The sequence below is a fragment of the Lynx canadensis genome, chromosome B4 (assembly GCF_007474595.2).
Source record: "Lynx canadensis isolate LIC74 chromosome B4, mLynCan4.pri.v2, whole genome shotgun sequence".
NCBI lineage: Eukaryota > Metazoa > Chordata > Mammalia > Carnivora > Felidae > Lynx > Lynx canadensis.
This window is the reverse complement of record NC_044309.1, coordinates 131,583,604-131,597,609: the sequence shown is the minus strand read 5'-3', so window position 1 is coordinate 131,597,609 and position 14,006 is coordinate 131,583,604. Positions and strand designations below refer to the sequence as shown.

At 46.0% G+C, this 14,006-nt stretch overlaps 1 protein-coding gene across 4 annotated transcripts in view; it reads left to right on the top strand.

Annotated features, from left to right (window-relative positions):
* Positions 1–14,006, top strand: part of FAM227A (family with sequence similarity 227 member A) — a 78,295-nt gene that overhangs the window by 38,580 nt on the left and 25,709 nt on the right. For all 4 annotated transcript variants that reach the window (XR_004343914.1, XR_004343912.1, XR_004343913.1 and 1 more), the window contains 2 exons: positions 2,511–2,598; positions 9,091–9,185. Coding sequence is in view for 1 of the 4 variants with exons in the window: in XM_032594038.1 (XP_032449929.1) it covers positions 2,511–2,598; positions 9,091–9,185 (183 nt within the window). In the remaining 3 variants the exon portion in view is untranslated. The remainder of the gene's footprint in view (positions 1–2,510; positions 2,599–9,090; positions 9,186–14,006) is intronic.

Below are 14,006 nucleotides of genomic sequence, written 5' to 3'. Positions count from 1 at the left end.
GCATCTGAATGGAGCCATTTACTGAGCGGGAGAGCATAGCGTTTGGGGCGGGGGAAAGCTACCAAGAGCTCAGTTTTGAACTTGTTACCTTGAGGAAGCCTAGGAGAAGCGTGAAGGCAGATGTCACCTAGGTAGTTCAGTCTGCAAGGCTAGACTTTGGAGGAGAGGTCTGAGTTAAAGATCAAGTCCTACCCAAGTTGTCTGTATCTGTGACAAAATATGGGAGTTAGAAGTGAATGACCCCCATGGAGTCATAGGGTAGCTTGGTGCAGCAGACCTAAAGTCCCCTCTAAGGTGATGCCATCTCTCAGTTGTGCAACTCTGAGCAAATCTGAGCCTCTGTGTTCTTATCTCACAATGGGCGTCACACCTGACAGGGGAGGCCCCAGGTCGGTCAGGTTTGGTCAGAGTGTCTACTCATTTTATCCGGAGTTTTCCCAAGCTCCAGGGCATGGGTACGGTAAGGGTCAATAACAGTAATGATTCCGACTCCTCCAGCTCGTGCCCGTGCCTGCTAATACCAGCTCTAAAGCCCACTGCCCTCCTGGACATTTCTGGGCAGCCCAAGATCGAATCTCACCTTGGCTCAAAAATGGCTCCGGGGCTGCCCTGTCCCATCACAGCTGAGCCCTCAGCGCGTGCCGTCTGAGTAGCAGGGTGACCACGTGGGACAGAACGGTTCCGTCTCCTCTGGGCCGTGCTGGGGAGGGAGCCCCAGGGCAATCTTAGCCTACGCCCCACCTGCATGATAGTCGCCTTGCCTCATAGCTTGGGCATGGTTGCGGGTCACAACCTGACAGAGTGCGTGGGGAAGTGTCCTCTCTAGGCCCTTACGACATCCTTGCAAGGATGTCGTATTACCTTTATTTGACAGGGGAAGCAGGAGACTCACAGAGGTGAACAGCTTCCCCCCGGGCCACACAGCTGACCTCAGCTGGCATCCGAGCTCTTTTCGCATCGCCCCACCGCCCTTCCAACAACAGACAAACCCAGGACAATCTCCTCGCGTGTATAACATGATCTCCCTGAGGCCTGTTAACAAGGCACGTGATGCTTCATCGAGCCCGGGAGTGTTTTCTGTCTCACACACCCCAGGAACCGCTTCGACCCTATAAAACTCAGTGGCTGTCGGACAGCCAGCTGCATGGGACATGGGAGGCCGTCTCAGCATTCCTCCCATTCAAATATTGTATTTATATAAAGCAAAGTGGTTGTTGAGGCTGGTGGGCTGCTCGTCTGCCTCTTGGTGGGCCATCTGTTTAACGTTGCCAAACTCCTACTCATCCTTAAAGACAGAACAAAAGCATCTTCTCTCCTTGGAAGCCCTCCAGCTCTCCCCCAGGCAGGATCAAGCATTCCCCACTCTGGCTTCCCGCGTATAGTCTGCTCGTTCAGCCTGTGGCAGACTAGTCATTGTTCCCCACTATCTGTCATTCACCTCCCCTGTAGAAAAAGAACCTTGGATATGTAGCTGTGCACATACATGGGCAGAATAAAGATGTTTCCTAGCCCCCCCTAGATTTCACACGTAGCCCATGTGACTCAGATCCAGTTAAGGAAATAGAAGTGTGTATGCCGCGTGGCAGTTTTTAGGAATCTTCCTTAGAACACAGCTCATGCGAATGAATCCTTTGTCTCTGTTTCCTTTTCTCCATTCTGCTGCCTGGAATGTGAATGTGATGGCTGGAGCTCTTGCTGCCATCTTGGACCCTAAGAACAAGGGTCCTATCTTAGGAAAGGTGGAACCATGAAGAAGGGACTCTGGAAGAAGTCAGAGTCCCTAAGGACTTACCACCGCAGAAATACCATATAAACCCTGGATTGCGTACCTTCAGACTGTTACGTGGGAGGGAAATTTCTACCTAGTTTGAGCCACTGTTATTTTGAGTCACTGATCTACAAACCTAATCCTAACTTACGTTACTTCTCCAAGAAATATGTGAATCTGTCCACCCCTTTGCGTAATTATCTATTTACTCTTGTCTCCCCTGCTGGACTGGGAGCTCCTCTGGGCAAGGGGCTAGGTCTCAGGGTCTGCCTAGTAATAGACGCAGTAGTAGTTGCTCAGTGAAATGTCCCCCGAGGGAGTGTGGTAAGTGATTGCGTGAACAATGGCCACAGTGCTCTCGGTCCACTTCCCATAAGCAGCCACACATGCGCTTTGCTTTGCACGCATTAGCTGACTTAATCCTCCTAAGAACCGAATAGGAAACGAAGGCAACCGAGACGTCCAGAGACTTGTCCAAGCTCAGCGGCTGCTGAGGGACAGGGCTGGGACTGGCATCCCGGTCTGCTTAGCCCCCAGCACCTGCATTTGCAGCCACCTCTTGGCCACGCGCCCTGGTTAGAGGGCTGGGTGCCCAGGCTCTGCTGAGTGGTCTCCCTCCACCAGATGCATCGCTAAGAACGAGGAGAAATGTCTGGGAAATTGCATGTTGACTGTTAGTATTCCTCTCCCAACCAATTTTACTCAATTTCATCTTCTTTTTTTTTTTTTTCCTCTCCTGGAGTCTTCCTGTATAAATTCAACCACGGAGAAAGGTCCTGTGGCCAAGAAGAAATCACGGGATGGCTCACAAACACAGAATGCCACAAAAGGTACAGGAACTATCTTAAAAGGGAAATGTAGGTGTTTGACTTAGTTATCATCTCACAAGCCCTGGCTTCCTGGGTTTGTTCAGACATAATGTGCCACCCTGGTCTACACTTGTGGTTCTAGCCACCCTGGTCTACACTTGTGGTTCTAGCCTGGGTCTTGACACCAAGTGATATCTTAGGAGAGAACGTAATTATCTCTTCAGTTCAACAAACACTGATTAAGTTCCACTCTTATGATGAGGAGTTCAGCACAGCGCTAATACTTGTGGGGAAGAAAGGTTGTTTGCAAAGGAAGAAAAATACCTAAGACATGATTGCTGCTCCCATCCACTTCCCCCCCCCCGCGAAACTCAACATTTGTTGAGGTAAGAATTGATTTGTGTCCGGGTGTTAATTTCTGAAGGAGACTGAGTGACCACACAGAGAGGCCAATGCCACTGAAAGAAAAGTTTGCTGGGGCGCCTGGGTGGCTTGGTCGGTTAAGCGTCGGACTTCGGCTCAGATCATGATCTCACGGTCCGTGAGTTCAAGCCCCGCGTCGGGCTCTGTGCTGACAGCTCAGAGCCTGGAGCCTGTTTCAGATTCTGTGTCTCCCTCTCTCTCTGCCCGTCCCCTGTTCATGCTCTGTCTCTCTCTGTCTCAAAAATAAATAAACGTTAAAAAAAAATTTAAAAAAAAAGAAAAGAAAAGAAAAGTTTGCTACTCACAGCTGTCCTAGGAACAGAGACCCAGACGCACAGGGTCATGGGAGGGATCACCGGTGTCGGCCAGGGGGCGGAATGGAGCAAGGGGAAGGCTCAGGCCACCACCTTTACTGGGATTTCTCTGGGAAAGACAAGGCATGAAAGGTAAACAGGTTGGGATTATCTGGTTTGAGTTCCTGGTGGGCTCTGGGACGTAGGCACTGTCTCTGGTTGTCTGGCACCGGGCCTTGGGGTGATTTAGGGGCGGGGGAAATACTGCCTTGGTGTGGGGGAGTTGGAGAAGTCGGTGGTTCAGAGCATGGCCTCGGTCACAGGGGAGACGTGAACAGCACTGGCCATCAGTTTTGCCCTGTAATTACTGGATGCCAAATAGACAAATACAGAACCTAAGAAAACACAGAACAGGAACTCTTTTTTTTTTTTTTTTTTCAACGTTTATTTATTTTTGGGACAGAGAGAGACAGAGCATGAACGGGGGAGGGGCAGAGAGAGAGGGAGACACAGAATCGGAAACAGGCTCCAGGCTCTGAGCCATCAGCCCAGAGCCTGACGCGGGGCTCGAACTCACAGACCGCGAGATCGTGACCTGGCTGAAGTCGGACGCTTAACCGACTGCGCCACCCAGGCACCCCAAACAGGAACTCTTAAGTATCATTGCAGGCAATTACACGCATGCGATCATTATTCCAAAAAACTAAGCAATCCTTTTTCTTTACAGAGAAATGGAAGCTCAGAGATGTTAGTATGTGAATTATATCTCAATCAAGCTGTTATTAAAAAAAAAAAAAAAAAAAAAAAAAAAGAACAACTTGGGAACCGCTCATTGAGAGGTACAGCCAGGTTCCAAACAGGTCAATATGTGTAGGAGAGGGGCGCCTGGGTGGCTCAGTGTGTTAAGTGTCTCAGGTCATGATCTCTTGGTTCATGAGTTCAAGCCCCATGTTGGGCTCTGTGCTGACAGCTTGGAGCCTGGAGCCTGCTTCGGTTTCTGTGTCTGCATCTCACTCTGCCCCTTCTCTGTGCGTGCTCTGTCTCTCTCTCAAAATAAAGAAACACTAAAAAATTAAAAAATACATATTTGTAGGAGACTTTGCAAGTCCTCAATATAAGCATGCAGTTGACCCTTGAATGACACAGGGGTTAGGGACGATGATCTTGCCACACAGTCGAAAATCCATGTATAACTTTTGACTCCCCCCAAAACGTAACTGCTAATAGCCTACTGTTAACTTAAAGTCTCACCAACAACATAAACAGTTGACTAACACATGTTTTTCATGTTATACGTATTATATACTGTATTCTTATAATAAAGTAGGCTAGAGAAAAGGCAATGCTATTAAGAAAATCATAAGGTGGAGAAAATATATATATATTTAAAGTATATATACTGTCCTGTAAAAGATCTGCATATAAGTGGACTTGTACAGTTCCAACCCACATTGTTCAGGGGTCAACTGCACATTCAAATTCATGAAGACCTGTGAGTCAAAGAGGAAGTACTAAAGGGAATTAGAAAATATTTTGGGGGTGCCCGGGTGGCTCAGTCGGTTAAGCATCCGACTTTAGCTCAAATCATGATCTTGTGGTCCGTGGGTTCAAGCCCCGCATCGGGCTCTATGCTGACAGCTCAGAGCCTGGAGCCTGCGTCAGATTCTGTGTCCCTCTCTCTCTGCCCCTCCCCTCTCTCTCTCTCTCTCAAAAATAAATAAACATTAAAAAAAATTTTTTTAAGAAAATATTTTGAACTGAATAAAAATGAAAACCTTTTTTTCTAACATGAACATTTAATGCTATAGATTTCCCTCTGCACACGGAGGCATTTCACAAATGTTTTGGATATGGTCTTTTAATTTTTATTCAGTTTGGGTTGTCCACTTTGCAGCTATCATAAAGAATGCTGGGGGGGCACCTGGGTGGCTCAGCTGGTTGAGCATCCAACTTCAGCTCAGGTCATGATCTCACAGTCCGTGAGTTCGAGCCCCGCGTCGGGCTCTGTGCTGACAGCTCAGAGCCCGGAGCCTGCTTCGGATTCTGCGTCTCCCTCTCTCTCTGCCCCTCGTCCTGTCACGCTCTGTCTCTCTCTCTCTCAAAAATAAATAGACATTGAAAAAAATTAAAAAAATAAATAAAATAAGGAATGTCGGTATGGACACCCACAGAGAAGATTTTGTGTGGCCGTATGTTTTCATTTCTCTCGGGTGTATGTAAACATAGGGGTAGAACTGCTGGGTCATATGATTAACAGTTTGAGAAACTGCCAAGCTATACTCCAAAGTGATCATCCCACATATTTTGAAGAATGTAAGAGGAGAAACAGTCTATGTTAACTGTGTATAGCCACCGTTATATACTATTTACGTTATATATTTACTATTTTTAACACGTATTTACTGTACATAACCAAATATTTATGATTTCTATTGTTTTTCCATTCTTTTCTATTTTATTTTATTTTATTTTTAAGTAATCTCTACACCCAACGTGGGGCTTGAACTCACAACCCCAAGGTCAAGAGTCACAGGCTCTTCTGACTGAGCCAGCCAGGCATCCCATATTGTTTTTCCATTATTCTTGAATTTCCAGGTTTTCTTCTCATACCATTTTCCTTCTATCTGAGGAAAAAAAAAAAAAAACCCTTCCTTCAGTAATCCATTTCCAATAGGCCTGCTGGCAATGAATTCCCTTAGTTTTCTTTCATCTGAGAATGTCTCTATTTCACCTTCTTTCTTGAAGGATATTTTTTTCTGGTTATTCTGGGTTGGTAGTTCTTTTCTTTTAGCTCCCCCACTTTTTTAATGTTTATTTTAGGGGTGCCTGGGTGGCTCGGTTAAGTGTCTGACTTCGGCTCAGGTCATGATCTCATGAATCGTGGGTTTGAGCCCCACCTTGGGCTCTGTGCTGACAGCTCAGAGCCTGGAGCCTGCTTCAGATTCTGTGTCTCCCTCCCTCTCTGCCCCTTCCCCACTCTCTCTCTCTCTCTCTGTCTCCCTCCCTCCCTCTCAAAAACAAATAAACATTAAAAAATATTTTTTTTTCAGTTTATTTTGAGAAGGGAGAGAGAGCGCGCGCGCGCGCGCGCGCGCGCGCGCGCACACACACACACACACACACACACACACACACACACACGAGTGAGTGGGGGAGGGGCACAGGAGGAGGGAGAGAGAGAATCCCGAGGCTCACACTCGACATGGAGTTGACTTGGGCTTGAACTCACCAACTCTGAGATCATGACCTGAGCCAAAATCAAGAGTCAGACGCTTAAGCTTACCCGATGAGCCACTCAGGTACCCCTATGGGATTCCTTTCTTGACCTCTCTCTTCTTTCCCACACTGGCTCCAAAGGCACCCCTGTCTGGTCTTCTGCTAGAAAGTTAGAACTTCCGTCTCTCCACTCTTCTGCATACTTCCTGTGACTGGGTCTGCCTTCATGGCCAACTGGGAAGACAGAGGGAGAAAAAAAAGTGACAGAGATTCCCTTCCTACTTTCTGAACCACAAATCCATGGTCCAGAGAAGGACTCCCGTCCCTCAGAGTTTTAGATACCTATCCAGCTGCCACTTCTCCTGCTGTCACTACCATACAGGTTTGCAAGCTTCCGGAAGAGGGCTTGCCGAGATGCACGTGTGGGAGAGAAAAGAATCCAGGATTTCCCCCGCTCTTTTGGGTGGGGAGATCATGACCACAAACAGAGAGCTTCTGTTAGATCTCTTTCTGTCTTCCCCTGATGCTCAGCTCTGGGATTCATGTTGCCTTTGAGCTGGGACATTTAAGAGGAAGAAAATAAATCCAGGAAATTCACTGCCATATGGTTCTTATTTTGAGCTCTGGTTTCCTTCTCCAAGTCACCTGCCAGCGTCTACTTTTCCTCAGAAAGCTACCCCATGCGTTATGCCCAGGGTTTTTAGTTGCATTTAGTAGGAGATGGAGTAGGGACTGCTTACTTTATCTTAACCAGAACTGGAATCCTGATAGAATTCTTTCGGTTCTTTTTTTCTTACTCCATTTTATCCTAATTGTTTGGATGCTATATATTCTGTCTCTGTTCTTCATTACAGATTATTCTTTATTGCAGTGAATCTCAAACAGGGCTAACCACTCCCCACCCCCGCCAAGGGACATTTAGCAATGTCTGGAGACATTTGGGGCCATAAATGTCTTGGGGAGAGATTGCCACTAGCATCTAGTGGGTAGAGGTCAGGGATACTGCTAAGCGTCCTACAATGCACAAGACATCCCCCACAACAAGGAATCGTCTGGCTAAAATGTCTGTAACACCAAGATTGAGAAACCTTGCTTTATTGTGTGCATTTGAAATTTTCTCATGCATACTTAGCTTTATGTAAAGTTAAATAATATCTTAACCCACTTCCTTTCCCGAGCAAAGCAAGGACTTGGACAAATTTAACTCCAATCTCTTCTGTCCAGACTTAAATGCTATTTTGTCTAGAGTTTTTAGTTCTGTTCTATTTTAAAACCTCACAAATTACATATTATGCTTATTATAGCAGGTAATTGTTGTTTGGTCTTAAACTGTCAGTTTATCTGCCTGCTTCCTGATGCTCAGACCGTCTTTCTGGGATCATTTTTCCTGGAAAAAAAATTAGGTAGACAGATAGATAGATATTTAGAGAGAAAGAGAGAATGAGAAAGAGAATTTTAGCAGTTCCTTTATCACAAGCATTTTGGTAAGTTCCCTTAGTTTTTATTTTTCTATGAATGTCTTTATTTCATCTCTGTTCTTTTTTTTTTTTTTTAGTTTATTTATTTATTTTGAGAGAGAGAGAGCACATGTGTGGGAGGGCAGGAGAGGGAGAGAGAGAGAATCCCAAGCAGGCTCCACGCCATTGTAGAGCCTGATGCTGGAACTCACGAACCCGTGAAATCATGACCTGGGCCCAAACCAAGAGTCAGTCGTTTAACTGACCAAGCCATGCAGGCACCCCTATTTCACCTTTGTTCTTGAAGATAGTTCCTATGGGTCCACAAGTCTACCTAAATGCTTTGATGATTTGATTCCATTGTCTTCTGCTTTCTGTTGTTACTGTCGAGAACTCTGCAGTCATTCTGTTATCCCTTTATGGATGATCTGTTGTTTCTCTCTGCCCATCTTTAAGATGGTCTGTGTCAACCTTCTCCCACAGTAAAGCCATAATTTTGTGCAAGAGTTGGGTCTTTTATTCTCAACACCCTTCCTGATTCTACTAGCATTTTATTTTGTTTGTTTGTTTGTTTGTTTGTTTAAAGTTAGCTCTATACCCAATGGGGGGCTTGAATTCACAACCCCCAGATCAAGACATTGCATGCTCTACTGACTGAGCCAGCTAGGCACCCCACTGCTTAGCATTTTGAAAGCCATCAGGCCTCTCCTTCCTTATTCTCTGGCCATGGTGTAACTTGTAGAGAACTGTATGCATGGCGTCTGAGTTGGTGTTACACTTGTTATTTGCATGTCTTTTTTTTCCCACTAAGCTGTGAGTTGCTTGAAGATAGTCTATTTCCAGCACCGTGCATGGACCTAACACATAGTAAATGCTCAGTGGATGTTTGTTGGATGGATAGATGGATGGATGGATGGATGGACAGATAAGTAGAGGGACAAATGTGTGGCCGCAGGTATATATCTGGCTAAAGTACAAGTGAGATTGTATGAATTTACCTGAACTATTTCCCAATGACCTGAATACACCCAGGTAATTCATGCGATTAGGAAGCGGAGATCTGCCATACATGCTCTCCAATGATCCTTTTTTTTTTTTTTTTTTTGCCAACGTTATATTGACAGAGAATCGCCGGCAGACTCTGGTCTTGAGGAAAGCTGCAAAACAAGTCAAGAGGATATCAGAAGCAAGAGAATATGAGAATATGCTTCCCAAGCAGGTGAGCACATGATTGGAAATTTAATAGTAGAGATGATTTCAGAGGGGCTAGGAGATCTGGGGAGAAAAGCCAGCCCTGTGAAGATGTCAGGGTCAGAATGGGGGTATTTCTTACAGACGTGGGTGATATAGTCAGGAAATCTCCTGAGAGTAATTCCTGGTGGAGGTAGGTACCCGTTGACTGAGCTTTTTATCTGGATTTCTCCAGGGATTTAAATTACCTGCTTGAAATTCAGGAGCCTTGGTGTAATGGGAAGAGAGCACTGAGCCTCATTGCCCTACTCTAGAAAATGGGACAGTAATTCCTAGGTCATGGCGTTCTTATGAGGTTCACCTGAGATAGTGATAGTTAACATGTAATGGACATTTACTACATGTCGGACATTAAACTAAACCTGTACACGCAGTATATTTTATTTTACTGTCACAGTCCTCTGAGATAACTCCTCCTAGTCTTCTTCAGTTTATTAGTAAGGAAAGTGATGCTCAGAACATTGTCTAAATTCACAAAGCCGATGAGTGTTAAAGCCAAGAGTTGCACACGGATCTGTCAGACTGTGAGCCTGAGCTGTTAATCACTGAGCTTTGCCACTAGCAAAGTCCCCCGAACTCGGAAGTCCCTGGATTAATGTGTTTTCTCTCCTCTTCTCCTCCCCGCCCCTAGCTCTTCCCCACAAACCTCTGCGGACGGTAGTTTACGTGAATGGCACCTTCAGCCTTCAGTTCTTGAGCCTTCTTCATTTCTCCATACTTGTTGCCCCTCAGCATTTAGCGGTGACGTTCTGAGAAGTAGGGCAGGGCATGATGGAAAAGACAGGCGGACGTGGGTTCAGATCTTGGTGCTGAATCTTTTCAGCTGTGTTGCTTGAGCAGGTGACTCAACTTTTCTGACCTCCTTCCATAAAACGGGGAAAATAAAGTCCAGCAGTGGTGACGGCCCTTCCTGCCGACAGGGCTGGCGGCGGGTGACGAACAGTCGTGTCCTACTCTGTGACCCAGCTTGGTGGGGAGGGGAGGCCAAGCGGGTGGAGTGGATGTTAACAGGAACGGGAAGCAGCTGAGAGCCAACGGCCTGGCAGAGGCAAGGGGAAGGGAAGTGCCAAAGGAGAGCTAGCTCAGTACGCTATTCACGGGGGCCCGCGGGACACTCCTGACCGAGGAGCGAACGTGTGATTCTACCACTTGAGGCACAGCTTGGGTGTAACCTGCTGCCTGTTCTTTGCCCATGGTCAAATCAAACAGCGTTGCAGGGCACGTAATAAAAAGTAAATTTCTCTTTCACGCCAGACCCTATGCCCCTGACCCAGAGGCAAACACTATTTTCCCATATATCCTTCCAGAAATATCGGGCGGATGTCAAGGAATACAAACCTTTTTTTTATATACACAAACCACAATAGAATATACACTATTTTCATTTTGCTTTTTCAACCTAACACATAATGGCCAACATTTATTGAGTGCTTACTGTATGCCAAACATCATTCTAAACACGTCATATGTATTGAGTCATTTAATCTTCACACAACCCTATGAAAAGTAGTTTTTACTTATTATCCCCATTTTAGGCTCAGAAATATTAAGTATTTCACTTCGTGCCAAATGGCTAGTAGGTGGTAGAACCAAGATTTTCAAAAGGATACAATTTATGTACCATACAGTTCAGCATTGTAATGTACAATTTAGTGGGCTGTAGTTTAGTTGTGCGATCATGACCACTATCTGACTCCAGAACACTTTTATCACCCCCAAAAAAAGCTGCATACTCATTAGCAGTCCCTCCCCGGTCCCCTGTCCCCCCAGTCTCTTCAGCCACCAATCTACTTTTCTGCCTGTACAGATTTCCCTGTTCTGGACATTTCGTATAAATGGAATCATACAATCAGTGGCCTTCTATCACTGATTTCTGTCACTTAGCATAATGTTTTCAAACTTTATCCATGCGGTACCGTGTATCAGTACTTAATTTCTTTTTATGGCTGAGTAACATGCCGTGTATGAATAGACCACACTGTGTTTATCCATCTACTGGCAGATGGACATTTGGGTTGTTTCCATCGTTTGGCTGCTATGAATAACACTGCTTCTATGAACATTCACATACAAGTTTTTGTGTGTGCATATTTTTTCTATTCTCTCGGGTATGTACCCAGGAGTGGCATTGTTGGGTCTCTGTGTCTAACTTTAAAAAAAATTTTTTTTTTAACGTTTAAAAAAATTTTTTTTTTTTAATTTTTTTTTTCAACGTTTATTTATTTTGGGGACAGAGAGAGAGACAGAGCATGAACGGGGGAGGGACAGAGAGAGAGGGAGACACAGAATCGGAAACAGGCTCTAGGCTCTGAGCCATCAGCCCAGAGCCCGACGCGGGGCTCGAACTCACGGACCGCGAGATCGTGACCTGGCTGAAGTCGGACGCTTAACCGACTGCGCCACCCAGGCGCCCCTAAAAAATTTTTTTAAGTTTATTCATTTCAAGAGAGACAGAGAGAGCAAGCAGGGGAGGGACAGAGAGAGAGGGAGAGAGAGGGAATCCCAAGCAGGCTCTGCACTGTCAGCATAGAACCCGATGCAGAGCTCGAACTCACGAAATGCGAGACCGTGACCTGAGCTGAAACCGGGAGTTGGACGCTTAACTGACTGAGCCACCCAGAAGCCCCTCAATTTTTTTTTTAACATTTATTCACTTTTGAGAGAGAGAGAAATAGAGAGAGAGATAGAGTGTGAGCAGGGGAGGGGCAGAGAGCAAGGGGGACACAGAATCCAAAGCAGGCTCCAGGCTCTGAGCTGTCAGCACAGAGCCCGACGTGAGGCTCAAACCCATGAACTGTGAGATCATGACCTGAGCCAAAGTCATGTGCTTAACTGACTGAGCTACCCAGCTGCCCCGTTTTTGTTTTTTCTATTCTTAGTAGAAATAGGACAACTTTTGAGGTTCTTAGTCTTTTGCTTATAATTCGTTTGTAGAAGTTCAATTCTTTGTCATCTGTTTGGCAAAAATGTTTACTATTTAATCTTTTTACTTTAATGATGGTATTTTATGTGAGAAAATGTAATTTGGGGGGAGAAACTTATTTTTTAAGAGCCATATTTATTGGTCTTCTGTTTTATGGTTTCTTGATTTCATTTCTTATTAAGAAAGATCTTTATCACTCTACGATTATATGACATATTCTCCCAATGTTTCCCCAATATTTTTATATTATCACCTATTCGCAATACAAAAACGTTACTCACATAACCGAATGTCACCAGGGGTCACTCTGCTCCTTTGAATTTAGCCAAAGATCGGCTCAAGCATTTGTTACACAATTTGTTTGAAGCCCAGTCCTCTCCCCAAATGTCTGTGAACTTGGGGGGCTTACTGGCACCCAACCCCTCTTCTGTCCTGCATGTGCTGTGCACCTACCACATGGGCCCAAATATGCAACCCCCCTCTTCCCTTCATTTTCGAAAAATCGCCCACACAGGCTTGTGTATGTGTCGTGCAGACAGAAGGTATCGCTAAGTTTAAAGAGGTGAGAATAAGGGAGACCTCATCACAGTGGGGCCAAGAACAGTGAGTTGCTCTTAGAAACCTTTTAGTTGCCCCACCAGTTGGACCCACCCTCCACTTTCCTCTCTTTTCTTTTTGAGAGAGAGAGAGAGAGAGAGGCACGAGTGCAAGTGGGGGAGGAAAAGAGAGAGGGGGACAGAGGATCCCAAGTAGGCTCTGCTGACAGCAGCGAGCCTGATGCGGGGCTTGAACTCAGAAACCGTGAGATCGTGACCCAAGCCAAAGTCAGACAGACGCTTAACCAACTGGGCCACCCAGGCGCCCCTGTCCATGAGTCATCGAAAACACTAAGGATGTTTAGGTTGGAGAAGGCAACAATGAGAGAAGATCAAGGGCTCTCCTCAGATATTTTAAGGACTATTCCATAACACGTGGTTCTGGAGGAAGATCGGTTAGAATTACAGAGAGTCAGATTTTTATCTCGGTTAAGAAAGAACTTCCTCAGGGTCCAAGTTGTCATTTTAAACCAGCTTTACCCCCTGGCTCTGCGGCAGACCATCCGCAGGGCTTGTTCCAGCTCTGACTCTCAGACCTCTTGAAACTCATTCCTCTTGCCAGGTCTCTGATGCCAACCCTTCACCCTAGCCCCTACTCTGCTTTCTCCCTGCCCCTTGGATCTGACGTCTGGGAACCTCTCTCCTCTTGCACACTGGCCCGCCTTTGCCCGGTGCTGTGGCTAGGACCAGCCCTTCGCACTCCCGTCCCCAGGTCTCGGTACCCAAGGCCCCTCCCCTGCCTCCTCCCTGCGAGGAGAAATCAGGTCCTTACCAACCGCGGAACTGGATGCTTCTGAGGGTAATATGTTCCTTGTTTCCAGAGTTAGGGAAGCAAAAATGGACCATTCCCTTTTGCTAATACTATCAAAAGGAGGTATATTCGTTGGAATTCTTTGCTTATAAGTGCCAAAATCCGGCCTTGGCCACCGTGAACAAAGACTAGAAGAACATTGAGTAGCTAGAAAGTCTGAAGTGAGTCCAGGGACCAGGAGAAGAATCATGGCCCTTCCGACCCTTGAACCATCACTTCAAGGTAACATGTCTGGAATGGGTGAGCCCCGAAGTGTTTCCAGTCTACAGTTTACCCCAGTCAAGACTCAAAATCCCAGGAGCGGGAATTTTGACTGACCAAGCTCATTGCACGTGCCCTGGTTCTAGCTGGGTGGGTGAGAGGCAGGCTCCGGAAGAAGCTGTGAAACCTCTGAAGACCCCCCTGATGGCCCTGCTAGTGGCCTTCACAGGGGAGCAAGAATTTTTTAAAATAATTTTT